Raw genomic sequence first — 20,838 nt, 5'->3', positions numbered from 1 at the left:
CCCGTCAATCGTCGAAGCGCACACTATGTCACTGTGATTGAATGATTACCTCTCTATTTATAATATATACGATGTATTAAGGGTACCTATCAATCTCGAACAGCGTCGTGTTCCACGAGAGCGTTCTCGAGAACGAACCTATCTAAACAGGTCGTCCTTTGCTTCGTTATTTCTATGCAACATACTTGTCCGACTACGAGAGGACAAAGTTTTACATTTCGGTGTTTTCTTCAACCTCTTCGTCGACCTTCGGCAACATGTAGACACCAGGAATCGGCGGAACGTGATCTTCGAGTTTCAAAATTGGCTTGCAGTCTCTAGTGACGTCTACCTGATTGAAAGAATCCTTTAGGATATTAATTTCGTTCTCATGGGTGAACAAGTTGGTTGGCGGTTCTGTTCCACATATATCGTTGTCATCGGTGCCGTTCCTGTGGCACAAGTTGCCAGATGGAAATTGTCACGAGGTTAACGTGAGAGGATCGCTCGATAGTTCGTCCACACTCGGGCTGGCTTTCACTGGTTCTTGTTTCTCCGACTGATGGCTAAGCCTGTGAACGATTTCATCGTGCAGGATGTTGAAGCACATCGCAGTCAGCGCCATTCCAGACATTATGTAGAAAGAACAGAACCAAATGGTTACATTCCTCGACTCGTAAAGGCTTTGGCGGGGATAGGAACCGGGAACCATATCACCGAACCCGATCGTGCTCAGGCTCATGAAGCAGAAGTAACTCGCATCTACAGTTAAACACGAAACACCAACTTTAGTTATATAATACCGAGTTACGTATATCGATATTAGATCGTACGCTTGTAGGATATAATTCAATTAGGTGAACAATTTTTACAACATAATTTTCAATTAAATCTGAATAAATCTGAATAATCTAAATAGTATCTGAATAAATTGGTTCGTTTCGATGATTTTTTTCGGTACGAAAAACTTTTCATCGAATTAAAAGTAGCCGTGTAATTCATATATATATATATATATATACATGTAAATTACACGTTACTGGTATAAAATTATACATTACTGGTATACATATAGATGAAGCGACTTTAAAAGTGCGGCTAAAGTATAAATCTTTTAAGAGAAATTTCTTTTTCACGTACCCACAAAGGACCAGCCGTCTAACTTGTGCAGAGTAAAAGCTCCTGCCACAATGTAGCAGAGCATTGCACCCAGACAAATGCTGATTGGTGCGAGTATAGTAACGTTGGGTCTGTCACCAGAGCCAAGACTCGACACTTCGTCCTTCGGGCTGGTCTTAATTTCCACTGTGCTCGTAAACGTTGACGCGTTCGCACGAACGTAAAAGGGTTCCTGCAACTGCAATTGCTGCTGCTGCTGCGCCAGTTCCTCCTGCTGCCGTTTCTTTCTCATTCGCCTTTCTTTCTCCTGCATTCACGCCAATTTCAAAGCAATTTTTAAGATTGACAAAAGGCAGACACTTTTCTATTTACTTCGGCGATATCTCTGTGAAACGTTGACCCTGTATCGCTTTAGGAAAATCTACCGCGATACTTTTCTCGCCTTTTTCCCGCGAGATATAAAAGAATTCGATTCGAGAAACGATTACGATTTACGCACTCACCTCCATTCTTCGTTCATCGTAGCAACAATAGCCACAATTCGAACAAAGGCAGCAACAAAGGGCACGAGTGAAAACACCTCTGGCGCATCTGGATAAAAGGCCTCCGGCACTTGATAAGTAAACCAAGGTCAAAGGAATACCCAAACTAGCGTAGCCCGTGGTCGCGATTTTACCCCACGTGGATTTTGGAGCTATGCTGCCGCAACCTGCAACAGCATCGTTAGCCGTTTCAATGGAAATTCTCGTTCGTTTTAATCTGAAAGAATCGAATCGATTAATCCTTTCTATTGATATAGAAAAAATAACAAACAGAATGAAACCTAAGGGTTAAGAAGAGAGAAACATATAAAATACAAATGGATCTCGGTAATTTCTACCGTTATACCATTTTCACGTCCTTTGGTCTACTTAAAAACGATACTCGCTCTTTTCAGGATAGAACCTCATGAAAGTTCAATAATTTGATATCGCCAGCCGTTTCTGCCGACAATTAATCGTAATATAGGGGAACAGAGGTCACGAGATGGGTGTTCAAATTTACATAGAGAGCGAAATATTCACGAGCGAATGTCGGTTAATATCTCGTAAGCTGGTCGAAAAAAATATAGTGGTCGGTGAAAATGAAGAGCCGGAGAGAAAAAGGCTAGACATTTTCCGATAGGCGAGGAACGAAGTTGGAAAAAGCGGAGGCGCGAATCGATCGGGCTGACGCCGCTTAAGATAATGGATCGCCTATTGGAATTGCTGTGGACGGCGCATGATAGCGGCTTCGAGTGCATCGTCGATGGAACTGTAGTCGTAGAAACCTCGCGAAACTACGCGAAAGCCTATTCGTCACTGTCGTTTCGCCTTATCATTCACGATGGTGTGACCCTTTTCGTACCTGTTATCTGTTACCATTTGTTAGAGACTACGCCAGATTGTCAGCTCCAGTTTTATTGGTCTAGTGGCAATAGTATGGACTCGGGGCATTCGGTTGGTGGAACGAATCTGTCCATCGTTCATATCGGATATGTTTCTTAGACTCGAGATATCGATCGGACGTTGGAACTTATCGTTTGGCTAATCATAGTGTTGTCGTTGATTTATGTATTTACTTTGGAACGATCAAGATATCAAACGTAAAATCCCAGATTATTACAGATTATTTAGAGATAAAACGAAGAACGTGCGAAATATACGAAACGTATTTTTAACAGTTTCCACATTTCATTTTCGTAGTCATAAAAATTCAATTTTTGTAATCATATGGAGGTACTATTTTTATATATTACATACGTATTGGTACCTTTATATATTACATATGATTACAAAAATTGAATTTTTGTTCGAAGATCTCTATTTATATATCACATACAGTGGCTAGAAAAAATGTTTGTATTAATTAATTAGATCCAAGTACATCAAGTTTCGTACAACTTGTACTTTCGTATTGGTACCTTTATATATTACATATGATTACAAATTGAATATGATTATAAATTGAATTACAAAATTGAATTTTTACAATTCATATTAATATTACAAATATTATTAATATTACAAATTGAATATGATTATAAATTGAATTACAAAATTGAATTTTTGTAATCATATGTAATATATAAAGGTACCAATACGAAAGTACAAGTTGTACGAAACTTGATGTACTTGGATCTGATTAATTAATACATTTTTTCTAGCTACTGTATGTGATGTATAAATAGAGATCTTCGAGTAATCGGAACACGAATTAAAAAAATGAGGAAAAAAATAAACAATGAAAAGGTTTAATATCCAAGTTTATATCTGGCCGACGAATTCTATCGTCAGTTCTTCTCTGTTTCGAAGTTTCTTTGCAGTAGCGGAGCGAGTTACGTGCTCGCTATTCAAATCGCGAAAATGTAGGAAAAGGAGGGCCATCTTTTATTAAAATATTCGATATTGCGTCTGTGCGGGAATCGGTAACGCAGTAGGATCGTTCGGAAAAGATATTGAAAACAATCTGTGACGTTCAATAGTACGAAGACAATGGAAATTTTAGGCATCTTGAGAAATTTCTTTATGCGAATCGACGTACGATGTTGGTCGTGGGAATTCCGATACAATTTTTACGTTATTTTTACGCGTTGAAACGCTCTAATTATTCCTTCTTCCTGGGTATGTTAATGCCGTAATTATTGTTAGATTGAAAGGGTTCGCGTGTTAATCAGAGGTGTTGAAGAAACTTAATGTTCGTCGAGCGACGCATATTCATATCCGATTTTCTTAATGCGAGCTGAATACATATGAGATGCTATGCATATTTATGCAGATTTTCTGATTAAAGTCACGCAACAGACTTCGCAAGTGTGTTAGTAGAAAAACTTGGCGTAAGTTTTGAAAGTTATCGATTCGCCAGCAGATAAATGCATATCGCAAACAAATACTTTTTTTTTTTAAATAATGACACCCTATTAGAACTAATAAATATATATATAAATTAAGATTAACTTAAGAATATTTGATATACAAAAATAAATGAACATAGTTGATAATAAAATACCAAGTGCACGTTGTACGATATTAAGATCGGTTATGGTAAAAGAAGTTAAATGTTAATGCGACAGGTTCGTTTCTGTTTGTTACGATATGAAGTGAGACTCGAGAAACTCGCGTGAACATGTTCAAGTTCGACAAGCTGTTTGGTCCGTTTAAATCCAAGTCCAAGTTCAAGAAACTTGCTTACGATGACTTCGTTATGTCTGACAATTAGTTAGACTCTCACCTATTTCGAAGTGACAAAGATTTCTCAGATAATAAACTATAAATAGGTTTGTTATAATATCGTTGAAAAAGTGAAATTGTCGAAAAGTTTTGTTAAACGTTAATAAACGCGTTTTATTTACGCGATGGTATCCTAACTCAGTAAGAGCCTTCGATTTTATAGTAATTTTTTTAATATCTAATATCATTCCATCTTATAAATCTGTGTCATCGTTATCGATCCTTTTTAACAGAGGGAATAAAACAAAGTTTTAAGATTTCTTTGCGTAGAACTTGTGCATCGAATAAATCAGCTTTGACAAGCATCTTGATCCTTTATAAATGCGAAGGTGTTAGAAGAAAATACTCCGATTGGATACCGCTATGCTGCAGGATCTCGTAAAGCGCAGAAAGTTCAAGACACTCTACTTAGCTAACAATAAGTCGAACGTCTGCTTTCAGTTTTAAGTACAAATGCCGTAATTATCGGGAAAGTGTTAGTTTCTCGAACTTTCAGCAACTTTGCTTCGATCTTCGATTATCGAGAATAAATCGCGCGTTTTCAAATGAAAATAGCAAGTGATTTTTTACCATCATGCCAGTTTTATATTAACAGACAAATATAAATTGGGAAAACGAGTCATATAATTTTTTAACGAACAACGTTAAAATTATATCATTAACGAGAGATAATTAACGTGTATCCGTGTACAAGATGTATCTTTAAATACAATGTGCAGACTGTAAATGACGATACGCAAGAGTTGTGAATTAATACGCAAGCTTTATTCCGTATTTGCAAATTAACGATCAACGATATCTAGCTGACAGTAACAACGTACGATGAGAAATCAATTAAACGTTCTTATGCCAAGTTGCGTGCGACGTATCGATAATCAAACTCCGGAAACGTTGTGGAAAACAGGATGACACGATGTTGCGAAGTAAAGTTCGCAACAACTACTGCTCCTGACGTTGTGCTGCATCTCTGTAATGCGCGCTAAATAGATCTGCAAGTTTCGCCACCTTTCGTAAATGTTACGCCAACCGAAAGTTTTCATCCGTTAATGACTCCTTCGAAGAACTCGAAAGCATCGTCGTAAATCGTGATACGATAGTAATGATGGCTGCCTGAATGTTTCGTTTCGACACGAGTTCAAGAGAGCATGAACGTTTTAATTGAACTTCAAGTGGAACGTTTCGAAATGCAACGTCGAGCGAAATAGCTGCTATTTAGTCGCTAGATGTGTCCTCGTTTTAACATGTGTGAATACTTCAGCATTTATGCCATATTAATTTACGGCTGTAATCAAAATATTATTAATGTATTTTAAAAGAGCTGCAGAAGCATTTAGCTTTCGTTACACACATGTATTTATAATACGTTCGATTTAATCATTTGGAACGTGTATCTCTTAATAACTTAATACGAAAGTAGGGCAAAATAAATGTCACGCATAAATGGACAAACGAAATTTTTATTCTAACATTGCTTGCACAAAATCTTGCTCCTTCCGTCTTTCTTAGTTTCTTTCTACAGGATAGTTGATTTCGTACGGTTCATTTTACGGTTGTGTACATTAGCGAATTTAGAGCGGATTCTCATAATTGCTCGTAATAGGATCTATTAGGTTAATTGGCCGCTAACGCTATAATTGCGAATCACGTTATTAATATGATCGATCCTTATCTCCATTGAAATTACGATACGCTGTGTTTTAATACGCTAGACTATATGGTATTACCACGCTAGTTTCTCGATTACTCGTTTAAGTTTCAATAAAAATGTTTCTTACTATCTGTTCATAATTACTACTAAGATCGGCATTAAAATTTTAATCTACAAATCGTTTCGTCCTACGAAAAGTTGCAGCATATTTATTCCTCGAAATAACAGAAACAACGAAACGTTTTACTTTATGCGATAAATCTCCGGTATTTCCACTGAAATCGTATTAAAATCGCATCAGCGTTGTCATGTAAAGATCGTCCGTTTGTGCTACTGGGAAAAATTTCCTGAATTACCAGGTGACGAGACAGGCTATAAGGTGCATGAGTGAACGCCATCATCGGCTAAATAAATATGGCATAAATTGTCCGTAAAAAAAGTATCTTCGAGGTCTTTAAACTTTAATCTTCGTCGCAGTTTGCTTTAGAGTTCGTAGGGTAATATCTCGTGTTATTAATTGCCACCTTCGGTTCGCTAATAAATTAACGTCGGTTTCTCTCTTTTTTCTTATTTCAAAAGTATCATCCGTGAATAGGTGGGATTGCGTGAGATTTTCTTGTCACGGGATTCTCGCTATCTAACAACGTCGACTGTTTATTTGGTTAGAAACGCAGGTCTATGGACGATTGTTCCTTTACTTTCGAAAGGCTGTTATTCTTCCATAGCTGTCAAAGTATTTTTCTCGCCAGAATCTCGGCAAACGAGGAAACAACTTTTCATTCGTCGCTTTTCAAAGACAGCATATTACATCCAGCAACGTATAAAAGGGAAAAGTGGAATATAGAGAGGGAGGATAAACCTGGACGATGTAACGAGATGACGGTATCACGATAAAAAAGGTAACAGACACGGAGCACGCGAAGCGGAACGGAACGAGAAACGGAAGAGAGACTCCGGGGATTATTTATTTTGCACGATGACCGCAATCCGCGGCTGCATTTTCCGCGAGACGACCGACCAAACTGTCTGGAAAACGAACAGAAATTACATCGGTAAAAAATAATAAATGTTGGCTACACGCCATTGATTAGGCTTCTGACTAATTTACGTCTGTACGATCAGCAGCGAAAGCATAATAATTCGCGTGTCTCGTACGATAAAAAAGGGCAATCTTTCGATACTATCGACGTATCGTCTTTAACTTATACACGCGACGTGCTTTGGCAAAAAGATGTCGAACTTTGGACAAATTTTCACCCTTCCACCCAGGTTTTTTTTTATGGCCTTTTTATCGTCTTTTTTTATAGTTTATGGAATGCTCCGTGCAACGAAACCTTCATCTCCCAGCATAATTATTGACTTCGCGATACGCAATCAAAACGATGTAATATCGGAGAATAGACAATCGTTTGTTACATTGATAAAAATTTATCTCCAGTTGGTCTCTAAATAAAATTGCGAATGCACGATTGTAATTAACAACAGTCTTCGTTATTAACGGAGATTGAGAATAATCTTGGAAGAAAAAGTCAAAAGCTAAGATTGCTACAAAGCAAAGCAGGGATCTAATGCGTCAATTAGAAGAGAAAATCTTCCAACTCAGCCCTTTTCTTTTTTACAGCAAGTTTCATAACAGGAGCAAAGGAGAATAAATTAGGATTAGAGGGAGCTATGTGTGGAACCGTGTTACCGCGGAAAGTGGAAATGCCGTTCGGAGAATGGATAGCAGTCATTTCGTGTTTTACGCAGAAGAGATTACACTAGGGAGGAAAAGTTTCGCATGGAGAATAATGCTTTAATTGATGGAGTCTAATTCTGGGCGGCACGGACTGTTACGGGGTTTAAATGAGTTGAATAGGTCTGTGGGGAAAGTAGATTGCGTGCGAGGAACATAAGAGTTTGTTATTAAACGCATCTTCCGCAGAACAATCAATCTTGGCATTATGATCGATTTGTAGTAACATTAAGTGAAATGAACTGGAAATAACACTTGCTATCTTATTATGAAATCATCGTATCACAAGTCGTAGCTACCTACTTTTTCAAAAACATGGCAATAATACATTTTGCTATATATTGTATCAGTACTAGTACATATATTTGCAATTTAGGTATCACTGACTGTATCAATATCGGCAATCTTCCTATCACATTAAAAAGTACTTCTTTATTTGGTTTATAATTAGAAAATCAAGAAATCTGCGGCCGAAGAGTTTGCTAAATAGCAAAATTATTTTATAGAGCTTGGCAATTACAAATTTCAGTTTCGTTATCGCGTATCGATTTTCAAGAATCCGTTAAACCGCCTTACAAATAATTTTCTATTACACGCAGATATGACGATCAAAAGCGACCAAATCTTTGCCGTTTAACTTGTTCGTAATACAGCAATCCAACCATATCTTCTCAAGAAATAAGCAAGCGCAGTGTATTTTACCGTTATTAATCGCTTCACAGGAGCTTTCCGTTTTATCTCTGGAATACGTACAATTAAATTATACCTTCACTGGAATACGTAAATAATCTACGAAGAAGAAGAAAACGAGCGACTTTGCAACGACCATAAAACTGGCGTTTGATATCGATGGTGGAGCTTTTCTTCCGGATGATGGTGGCCCGTGGTCTTGGCTCGTCGACGAAACAATACCAGACCGAAAAACTCATTTCCGAGAATACATCCGGAATATCGGCGCGCTGTTTCTCGCAATCAGAATCCACTCGTACGCGATGATTTATGTTGGTAGTCGAGGCGAGGTGAGGTGAGGTGAGGTAACGCGTGTACGCAAGAAAGAGGGCAACGAGTTTCGTTGACGCAGTCGACTTATTTACGTGCCGGTTTTCAGCTGTTTAATTTACCGCTCGAAATAATTTGCATACAGCAGGACGTGCCGCTTTCGTCGTGCAATAACATCTCGAGGATGAGCCGTGTGCCGTGTTAGGCGAACGCATCGCGCGTTGTGCGCAACCGACTAGCATCCTGAGAGAGAAACTAGCAACCCCCTTTCGTTTATCCCTTGTCCCCGATTGCCCCTTGTCCCGGTTGTCGACGCCATTCCGTGGTACAGGTTCGTCGGGATCCCCGACGTATCCCCCGAGGTCGTAACGCTAAGTCTCTCCACGCGAGGACCCGAAATTAATAACGCGGCCTGGCGCAAATACGGCGCACATAATTAAAGCGATATTACGATCTGGGACAGCGGCTGCTGTATCGTCTAGCAGCCGGCTGGCGAGCATGTTATTTAGCTGTGAGCCGCTGCTGCGCGATTCAAGATGTGTGCGCTTCGATTCCCAGCCAACTTTGGTCGAGCTGTTTGCGGACAGGTGATTTATATTGATTTCCTGATCCGACCAACCAGGGCGAGGGGATGAGAGAATGTACGGCTCGTATCTCTCTGTGAGAGTTTCTTGACCATCTATCGGTTGTCGGCTTGCTAGTAACGGCGGTATTAGGTCGTATCTTGTAAAATCGCTCTTCGCGCTGAAGCAACCGCTTTTTATACTACGAAGGAATTTTTTAATTCTGCTCACTATCTTCCTAACGATTTCTAGAATATTTCGATTAACGCGTCGACTGCCACGGCGATCATCGGCGGTCATCGGTGGACCGCGTTACTAAATCTGTTAGTACGATTAAAGTATGGTAAGTTTCGTGGATTAACAAATTTTCACAATCGTGGTTTACATAAAATCTTCGGAGAAAAGTGAAAATATTTTGCAGAAATGATTAGGTCGTCCGAAAAGTTTCTTTCGTTCTATAAGGATGCGCAACATTCCCCGTATTATATTTTATATCAAGATAAAGATTACAACGTTCGACAGATTAGGTTGAGTGTTTGTATAAAGATGCGTCGTTGTAAAAGACGTGTCTGTAAAAGAAAGACACTTTTCGGACAATTTAATATCTCGGTAAAATTCCCGTGCCTAAAAACGCGTTCATTTAAATTTTGTAGAAATTGTTGGGAGGACGGGGAACATTCTCAAGTTAAAAGATACACAGAAGGGGAGAATAAAGAAATTACTTGATATTACAAAATACGGTTATCTCGTTGCGAAGGTACAGCTGGGGCAAAACCTTCTCAGGTTAAGGGGAAAGCAAGTCAAAGAGTGATTTTGTGACGAGGATTAAATGTCTTATGAAGGACTTTTAGACCAAGCCTGAATTAATTATAACCTTTTACAATTTGCTCAGGATGTCCGTTATAAATTTTAGTTGCACACATGTAATATTCAACGACTTGGGGCAGTTCTAAAATGTGGTCTCCAGGGAAACCTGTTTATAGCTTTAGGTTAAATTAATAAAAGTTATTCTTTAAAGTTGCTATGTATTTTATGTAAGTACATATACACCTCGCTTTGCTTTATACACCGCAATCAGGATTTCACTTTTACTTCCTGAAAATATCCCCCATCATTTTTGTCTGTTACAAGAAAATTGAAAGAGGCTACATGCTCGACTAATACCTTTTGCTGGATTAATGTTAACGAGCACTAACCGTTCAGAAACGGAAGATCAAACGGATTAAAACTTTCTCCTTTGAGAGTTGAGTTCATTTTCGACAGAGACTTGACTTTACCATTCAGGGCAATCAAGAAGCAAAGTACGTTACGCTCTCGGACGTTAGAAGGAACGTAGAGTGAAATCCAAAGGTCAGATTCTTGCCACGAAAAAGCGATATTACCTTTATAATGGCGGTAAATCGGTGTAGAAGATTAGCCTTTGGAATATGCGTACTGAATGAGGGCCACGATACGCAAGGTTGGATTTTCTGTTTGTGAAACTACTAGATGCTGCAGTCTTTAAAGTAAATAGATACGTGCAGAAAGTGGCGCGGAAAGGAAATGGATAAAAACAGAAGGTAAAAAAGTAAATAGGAAGTGAATGTAAGTGGTAAAGTGAATAAAACTGAAAGAGACGAAAAGGAAAAATGAAAAGGGTCCTGTGAACGCAAGAGCGAGGGAAACGTCGTATGAGGAAGAATTGAGAAAAAAGAAGAAAACGCGAAGGATGAAAAAGGCGGCGATAAAGCGTAGAAAAGAAGAAGAAAGAAACGCAAGAAGAAAAAAAAGAAGAGAAAAGGAAAAATATGGAAGTACTCAAGAAGTAGACAAAAAGCCATAAAAATCAAGGAATAAAATGAAATAGAAAAGATGTGAAAGAAGTACAGAGAATGTTTGAGATGATGCACAGCCTTGATGTATGAGATACTTTTGCTTCTACACGCCGACACTGTCAAGGAAATGTTACCCCATAAAATATATCTTGCACGTTGGCTTATGCCGCGCCCAGGCAGCCAAGACGAACATACTTCGTGGAAACGCACGTCCTTCGACTGAACGTGTTGAAGGTGTCACGGCGAAGGATAAAGTCGACGATAGGGTTAAAATATAAATCATTTGGGACTCGTCCGATACCTCGATGTATTTCCTAGCTTGTATGCTTTCAGATCGATAAAATTATAGCTGAATCATCGATAGGATTTCGTTAAGAAAGTTATTTATAGAAGCTTTGACAACAAGATTCTGATGAAACGGTATGCTACGGAACTAAGCGAAGACCAATTAAAGACTTGGAATAATTAGAATTTCTAGACAGTAACGATATAGAAAAATAAAATTCGGTTAAGATATAGATGAAATAATAAAAATGTTCTTCCAACATACTACCGAAAAGTGAGAAAAGAAAAATTAGAAAAGAGAAGAAAACCATATGTGTCTTTAATTGTTTCCTCTTCCGTCACGTAAGGCGTTTTCATTTGACGTAAATGCAAGCCGACAGTCGCGACAGTACAACGAGCTAAGGGAATAAGGATGGGATAGGTTCGGAGTATAAATCACGTGGAAAGCTATTCGGAGCTACATACATCGTAGGCGGCTATGGGGTTGCCGTTATTGTGGCGATTTTCACACCGGCAGCGAGCGTTTTACGAGTGAACGGGCCGAAGCAAATTGCCGACTTTTTACAAAATACGGACGAGATCGGAGATAGACTGGCGAGAAACGAGTCTGCAACATTCTGCGAGCTGGTAAAAAGCGGAAGAATATAAACGGTAGGAAAGAGAGGATAAAATTTATGTAATCCGTGGCTTCTCGAGGGAGTACGGTGGGGTACAGCAAGATAGACAGAAGATATCTACATCCGTGAAATACGGATAGGTTAATAATTCTAGAGACATCGTGAGTATGTCGCGGAAATTTGGACGGTGACCAAGAAAGTTTCACGAAAGATATCGTGTTATATTCTAACATATATCGAGACTCACTAGAAGAGGAATCGTTTATTACATATAAATTTGGATCTTGTCCAAGATTAGTTAACATGTGGTTTAATAAGGGCCGGTTTATCGAGATCGATCTTATAGAAAGTTGTAACGATTAATCTCGCCGGGAATGAAGCGAATGTGAGAGAGTTTACTATACGCGGAGAAGCCGCGCTCCAACACGGATGGAAAATGAACACGAGTCGGGTTAATACGTTATTTCAGAATTATATTCATCGCGTGGCAACACGCGTGTTGCCGGAAATAGTTTCGAAAAGAACAATCGCGTTTTGATATTAAAAGCGATAAAATAATTGAAAGAGAAATATAGAATGGTACGAGCGACGTAATAAAACACGTGGAATTAAACGACAGCCATGAATTTCACGTTCCTCCGCGTAATAAGAAGCGTCACCGGATGTCGGCGAGAATCTCGAAGAGGGCAGGTAAATTCCGTGGAATTTCAGAAAAATTTACCGTCTGGATGTTTACGGACACGGAATCTTCTCGAGCTCTTTTCGAGCCATACCTTAGGGATAGTCTCTACTTCGTTTCGTTCTCCCTTGTGTCACCGAGAGGTTGCTATTGGTACTAATTACTGGAACAATAAGTCTCTGCCTAATACTTCCCTCTTGCACCCTTTCATCTGTCACCTTCCCAAGACGACATTTTCTCACCACCATCGCGTCGCCTGTCGACAGTGTAAACTATCCTCCAGCAACTACTCTACTACACCTTCCCCTTGAAACTTTCTCATACGAACGACCTTCATTCCGGCTTAGATGGAATTAAACGGCGAGGGGGAATTATCACTTGCAGCTCAATATTTCGCATCTTCCATTTACTCGACTTGTATGTACGAGAAAAGCCGTAGAACGGGCTTGATCTTCTTCCATTACGATTAAATGGTTCTGTCGAATGTTGATCCTTGCTATAATGAAGGAATTTTCACGTAATATTTCACGTTATACGACGATCGTAGGATTTTACGAAGGAAATTCCTCCAGATACTGTTATATGTGAAAATGGTTGAAAATATGCATTTATTTAGTGAATGACATATCACGCATTCTGTACCTAGGTTCCACGTAATTATCTACAATTTTCGCGCATTTTCTAATCAGCTTCATTTTCAATAGAAGAGGAACTCCTGGTACCGTTCTCCTTTTACGTTATCAGCAACGAGCGGATCTTGCCTTGCAGTGGAAACTTTTCAAAATTCCAATAGATATCGGAAGTAGCAAATAACGTTCGCTCTTCGCAAATTCTTGAAATTATATATTTTTTTCCCTCAAGCTTATAATTTACAAATTATTTCAATGCCAATACGTTCTCATAATTTCTATTTGGAATTTCTATCAAGTAAGCGTACTAGTGGCTATTGAGCTTTACGAAGATGTTCGTAGCCTTTAGTAATGATCGACATCCGAATGTCATAGCCAACGGTAGTCCACCACACTGAAACAAGTTCTCCTCGTAATAAGAATAAATCGATCTTCTCGGAACTCTCTCGGTTCATCTTCTTCCCTTGCTGTTCATTAGTCTCCGTCAGAAGCTGCTGCAAATGCAGCTGCGGCGGTCATGTGTCGATATTATTAATAGTAACGCCGACACGGTATTATTCCTCGAGGTAGGAGTACGAAATTATGCATCAGTCATGCATTAAATATTATATCTCGCTATTTCGAAATAATTAAATTTGTCATGCACGATACTCACTGGTCGTTGTTCCCTTTTGCGAACGTGTTGCACTACTTTACCGGTGTGTTTCGTTTTAGACTTCAATAACGTATAGTTGGAGCAGAACGCTAATGGCAAATTACTTTCCGTGATAACTTTTCCACGGTGATCGTTAAAGAACAAATTGAGGAGGGTTAGTGCGATCCAGATCAACGATTACTGACGTGGAAACGTTCAAGGACGATATTTATGGCCTTAGAAATCGCAGCAACCGACAAACGATCGTTACTGTCTCTCGAAGTATATTTACTGCCTGCGCACTATACCAGAGTTGCGAACTAGGTTTTGTTCCAGCTGGGTCAATGAAATTCTATATCAACGTACATGTATACAGACAAAAAGAGACTTCAATTTTTTTTAAAGCAACATAAGTCACCGTCGTGAAAATGATATTGCAAGGATACAGCTGATTTTCAAACGTTAAATATTTATAGCGTACCTCCTATCGCCAACCTATTGAATTTCATAATCTGTGTTGAAATTATTTTGACAAGTGACAACGTTGAAGTAATTTGATGGTAAAATAATATAAAAATAGCGTTAGTAACAAATAAATGTATAGCACATAAATATCTGTAAATAAACACGTAGAAAATATTTATTTACGAAAATGTTTTATAACATGATTACAAATATTAATTGAAAATAATATCCGACATGGCAGCGAATTTGTACATTTTAATCAAGTATTATTTTCTAAATAAATGGATTATTAATCCTCCTCTCAAAGCCATTTTGTCGAATATGTATTTTTTTCTTTTATTTTTTATTTGTTTTTCAATGTAGTTACAACGCATGCTATTGGAAGAAATGGATCTGGGTTAAGTTTTATCGAGTAGTACGTTCGTTAATAATTGTTACTCGTGCGAAACATGTTCAATTGAAACGTATAAAATAAACGCCCCTCTCAATCAAAACCGTGGAGCAAGCTGCATAAAAGAACGAGATTGCAAAGTACAAGGGTTAAAAGTATAACGTAAAAACAACGTTGCCAGTACATAGAAGGAATCACCGACTCGTTCTTGAAAATACATTTATAATCTATGGCATGGAACGTGCTGTTGCAAAATTACAGCAGCCAGAAAGCATTCGTGCAGAAAACACGGAAATCGTCTTGCGTTGGAAACTGTTCCGTTCTCTATATGATATTTACTGTTCCGAATTGCCTAAGAATGCCTCTGAATAGCTCTCGTGAAAGCATTTCCAGTTATCGCATACTTGCAAATCGAACGTTTGTAGCGTTCTCCTTGTGCTTGATTATTTTCTGCCAGATTATTGATTTTTCTACACGAATTCAAGAAGAGATGCAAGGACCCTTAGAATTAAAAAGAAAAAAATAAAAAGAATGTATTGTCTTACGAATAAGGATCAGATGATTTTGAAGAAAAATGTTTTTTGTAAAGGAAATTTTACACTGTTAAAGTATTTTAATAGGCACATAACGGGTTCCATTTAAACAGTATTTATTTTATTTGTTCTCGTACGAGAAAGTAATTGCACAGTTTTGCCCCCGTTATGACTTTTTTGTTTGTTTTGTTGTTAAAATATTTCATCAATTTTAACTGTCAACGAATTAATAGCTGACGTTGCAGAAACTTGAATTTGTTATTTGAAGCGTCAATCATTTATTTTCTTCCGCCAGATGTAAGCTGTCATAGTTTATGAAATTAATTGCTTTATAGAAATTTCTACTGACACATTTGCTCCGATTGGAAAGGACCGAAACTTTTTCGTAATTCTCTAGCTATTAGGTTTAAAATATCTTTTTTCTCCACTGAATTTTTATTCTATCCGTACCTTATGTATATTTGATTTTTATCGAAGAATAAATTGATTTTCCCGTATTTTTGTGGAAATAAAACTCCACTGATATTGCACTATGGATGCTTATAAATGGATGAGGTATTAAAAACCAACGAATTCGATGGGAAATCAAATTTGTCGCAGATTTAATCCGATACTGCGTGTAATTAACGATCACCATATCAGAGGCCAACACCGATTTGTATACTAAAATTAAATCACTCTTAAATACCATTATCACTTCGCCTTTAAATATATTACTTTTAGCGTTTGATTTAAGGGTAGAATTAAATTAAACAACATACGATAAATTTCAGCTTGACGATGACCTGTAAATGGAGGATTAAAAATACTAAATTTTAATCAAATAACGTAATTAGATTATATGGATTACTTTTTGTTCAACGCCGACTGTTCGATAAACTATGAAAACGCGCTTAGAATGTTACATTGTTCACTAGTGTATTACATTTGTATACACGTAAAAATGTTTACCACGTCAACCGTAAATATATCTGTATGCTATGGTAAACGCGTTCCAAAATAATTTTTTACTCTGAATTACAATCATAAATCCGTAGAAAGCTGTAGCGGTTTGTGAAAGCAAACAGAGAGAGAGAGAGAGAGAGAGGGAGAGGCAACAAATTGGTGAACGTATTTTGGTTGTTTACTTTTTAATGAAACGCTTTTTTCAAATTCTGAATGTAAAGAGTCCGCAATAACCGGAGCATAACAAGTTCGTGATAAACATTCTGTAATTTTCCAATACGGTTATTTCAGTAGCAGGATTTTGATATTTTAATGCGGGAACGATACTTCAAGTTTAACACGCATTTCGAATACAAATGACGTCCTATCGATGTATCGGAATGATTTAAAGAAAATATCAATGGCTTGTTGAACGTTATTTGTCCTCTAAATCAAGCAGTGTTTGTGCTCTAAAGTAAAATAGAAAAAATATTTTTTGATTTTCGTCTGTCGACAAATTGTTTTGTGTGAGAAGCAATCGACCCGGTTTGTATTTGTGTTTGCAATGTACTCGGGACAGGTGGTCAAACAACTCCGAATTTTCTATCGTTCGTTGAATATCGCTGGGTTCAAGCGGACAAAATTCATTTTCGCGACAAGTTCCTTTTTTTCTATACATTCTGTAATTAGGTGGGTTTGTGTGTTTGCATCCGAATATTACGCCCGAGGGACTGAATTAACGCGGGCAAATGGGATTTATGATAATACGATGCCGTTAGTGTAACGAAACGTGGCGAAACTAAACGGTACGAAGTCCACTGGATAATTTTTCCAGCCAAAGAACAATTAAACTCTTCCACACAATGTCTACTTTATAATTAAAATTTGCTCACTTGTCGCGCAAACTGAAACAAATTGGCGCGTTACACAGGCTAATTAACGCGTCCAGTTTCTATACCGTGTTGGATGTAAAAGGCGTATTAATTCCCTCACGTTTCTGCCTAAAATGTTTCCACAAGTTATTCGACAAGATATTCCTTTGAAAAATTAATCTCTCGATATAATCCAAATCCAAATGATACGAGGAACATCGAAAAAATAATTTTCTAATATTAACATTTTTTTCTAGCCGCTATCGATTTTAAGATTCGTAAACTCAAACAATTTCTCTCGTTTTTTTCCCTCAAACAAAATACGACCTGTCGATACACACACACATACACACATATATAATATTTTTAAGAAGAAAAGATATCAATTTACGAACCACCGCGTACAAGCAAATCAATTAATTCTCGCCCTAGTTTTGTTTTTTCATCCGTGCGGTACTACACTGTCAGTACGTTTACCACAAGTACCATCTGCATAATATCCACTCGTAAATCCAGCAAAAGCTTGCCGCTGGGCCAGGCGTCCTCTCTGTATACATACGAGGCTGGCCGGATGATCCCTGGGATTTTATTTTCAGGATCTGCCGGGAATATGAGGAGAGAACCCTGCCGGGGTGCGAGTGAACGGGTGCGAGGTATAATATCGGCATTAATTATATTACCCTTCGTGTAATAGGCAAGCCGCTTTAGTGCCTAATTATTTCGTGATTGGGTCGTCCCTTTCTAGAAGCTAACGCCTACCCGGAATAAATTGCAAGCTGTAATATTTCCACGGTATTCGTTCTAATGTGCACGTCGACGCTTTTGATATATAGCAGCTCGTGCAAGTGTTCGAATATCTCTGGAAGCTTGTTATGTATATATCCGACAAAAGCATTTTCAAATCTCACCGTGATTGTATCGGTAAATTTTTAAACAGATCTGAAAATGTACGTAGAAGTTGCGAGATATTTATTGGGAACATACACTTCGCAAAGATCGTCAAAGTATTTGAACGAACAATTATTCGCTGTATTAATTATTTAGTATATTATTTAGTGAGACCATTTTTGCCATTAATTACATGTTTGAGGTTCATATCGTATAATAATTTCTCACTAAGTTTGTAGTAAATGTCTTGTAGATTTTGTACGCGTCTTCGGATTAGCTTCGAATTTTACTATTATAATCATGATAGTCTTGTCTCGTTAGAGTGTTAACAAAATTTCAAATAATGCGTGTAATAGATTCATAAAGAAATTCCGTGGTAGGTGCTCGAATATTTTCGAGAACCACTGTGCGTATCTCTTTTTATTAAACATCATCTACACTAACAGCGAAGAATTTGCGTCTAATGATCTTTTCGTTGTGATTTTTTCTTGACGACATTTTGTATGAAACAGAAAAATCGCAAGAGAATATACACGTGCCTGTTACTGTTTCTTATTATTCTACTTAATGTTGTGTTTTTGTTTAAGATATTTACGTTGCAGCGGTTAAACTGCGTAACTTTGATGAAAGATTTAAAAGGAAAAACGCGATATCACGTCGTTTGATACTTGTGTGTTTTCCGAAAACTGTAAACTTCATGTTACAGATTTCTTTCGTACACAGGAACGCACAGTTTGTAAGTTGAAACGCTATGCAAGCAGATTAATAAACTGTGTTTGTGTAGACGATTTGCAAGTTGTTTTTTCACAACAGCTGTGAGAAAATCTGTGATTGAAAAAACAGGAAAAATTTTTTCCCAACGGAAAAAACAGTTTGGCGCAGAGATCTAAACACTGCGAAAAATGTTGAGAAAAATCATCGTTCCTGTCAGGTCGTTTATGTTTTTCTATTTCATAGTTCGTGAATTCCGCTGTAACACGCTTTATACTGTAAAGCCATACGGTGAGTAATTCTTAACTAATTCCTCGTCGCCTGACTGTGATTTTTTATGCATTTATGCGAAATACATAATAAATAAAATGCGTAGAATAATTAAAAATATATAAAATATCCAACGTAGAGTATTATGGTATTTATAATGTGTAAGTAAATTTGTATCTGCATAGATATGTACGATCTATTTATCACAGAAAATGGAACGTTTCTTTGTCGCTGTTTGACATTCTGCGCGTGATATACTTTAAACATTGGCCATGTTAATTTAGTCTCTGAAAGCTGTTGTCTTTGAGTCGCATGTTTCCAGAAGATTTTAATGGGAAGCTGCGAAACCTAAGGCAAGATAATTTTCTAAGTAAAGCACACGCTGATCAATACCTAGAACTTAGTTAAAGTGTCGCCAAGCTAGAGATAATACAAATATACAGGGAATCCTGGTGGCTTTTGCTAAAGCCAACTTTTCTCTATTTAACTCGCTGTCTAACCACGTGGTAGCAACTACTTGTCCTCTTTCTCTTTGCCGAAAGTTTACTCGTCCTTCGCTCTCCAGGGAGAGATCGAAACACAGTCCCACAAGAAAATATGAAAAACTGACAAACTATAGTCGCACTTGTTGAGAACAAACATCGTCCAGCGAACCACTTTTATTGAACTTCAAACTCCAGTTATCAAAAGCGTAGGACGCTTTTAGCAAACCGCTCTTTTCATTGCTCTCGGATATCTATAATTATCTTTGAACAAGTATTTGTCCCCCGTTCGATTAACTTTTTTTTTTATCCGTGAATTAAAGCTTTTCGTGATTTCAAACTGATCATTAGAGATAGCGAATGTTTATTCAAATTCATAATTTTACCAATATAATTTAAATAATAATACATTGACAGAAATTCGTTCATCGCAATAAATACTGTAGTTCGGATATTTCATGTCGAAGTAATTACTTCAAGAAAAACTCTACGTCTTTGCTTTTTGTATATCCGTGACCTGGAGATCGCTGTTACGAAGAGAAACAAAAATATTCGAAATATGGAGAGGTCTATATTATTGTGCCCTTAAATATAAATTATGTTTTGGGCTGTGAGGTCTAGAGATAAAAGAACTATAAGTAGATTTCTATTGCTGTTCTATTGTAGCTTTTAGCTAGAACTACAAGGTTAAGTTTTTGGTCCTCTATCATAGCTTCTTCTATTGTATTGTAACACTGTAAGAGTGAGGATCTAGATCAACATACACTATACCTGTATTTATACCTATACTTATACCTATACTTATTTCAATATATTTTCTATTACAAATTCAGCCATTCGTTCCTCTATCAGTCAACCTCAACATTTCATACGTTTATTTTTGTATATTATGCACATCTTGTATATTTCGCATCTAAATTTTGCATAAATGCGTAAAAATCCGCAGTATACCGATCTTTATAGATATGGTTGTATTTCATTCTTATTTTCTTTGTAACCTGTTAGTTTTTATTATTACTTTATCTACATTTTGTATTTCGGTTCTACACAGCACAACAATACTATTTTTCTTTTACACTATAACACTTATTCCTCTGGTACTCGTTATAGCTAGCTTAACTTATCTTATCCTACTTTATGTTATCCTACTGTTATTTCCCCTGTAACTTGTTCGTTATTTTAGTTATTAATGTATGTACGAAAGGATAATTTATCGAAAGGTAGCCTCTAGTAATTTAATTAGCTATGTGTCGCTTCATATTCAACGCTACTTGCTCGTGAAGGAATCGTTCCCATGAAATATACGATTGAATTATTAAGTTCATTATCGTCGAACGAGTTTCGCTATCGAAA

General features: G+C 37.4%; 1 protein-coding gene across 9 annotated transcripts in view; it reads right to left on the bottom strand.

Moving 5' to 3' along the window:
• Nucleotides 1-278: 278 nt before the first annotated feature.
• The window catches only part of LOC126916914 (TWiK family of potassium channels protein 18-like), a 363,234-nt gene continuing 342,674 nt past the window's right edge, over nt 279-20,838 (bottom strand). For all 9 annotated transcript variants that reach the window (XM_050723215.1, XM_050723211.1, XM_050723206.1 and 6 more), the window contains 3 exons: nt 1,602-1,807; nt 1,120-1,405; nt 279-741 (listed from right to left, as the gene is read on the bottom strand). In XM_050723215.1, the coding sequence (XP_050579172.1) occupies nt 461-741; nt 1,120-1,405; nt 1,602-1,807 (773 nt within the window). In that variant the 3' untranslated portion in view covers nt 279-460. The remainder of the gene's footprint in view (nt 742-1,119; nt 1,406-1,601; nt 1,808-20,838) is intronic.

This window comes from Bombus affinis, chromosome 5 (genome assembly GCF_024516045.1).
Source record: "Bombus affinis isolate iyBomAffi1 chromosome 5, iyBomAffi1.2, whole genome shotgun sequence".
Taxonomy (NCBI): Eukaryota; Metazoa; Arthropoda; class Insecta; order Hymenoptera; family Apidae; genus Bombus; species Bombus affinis.
This window is presented reverse-complemented; position numbering and strand designations above follow the sequence as displayed.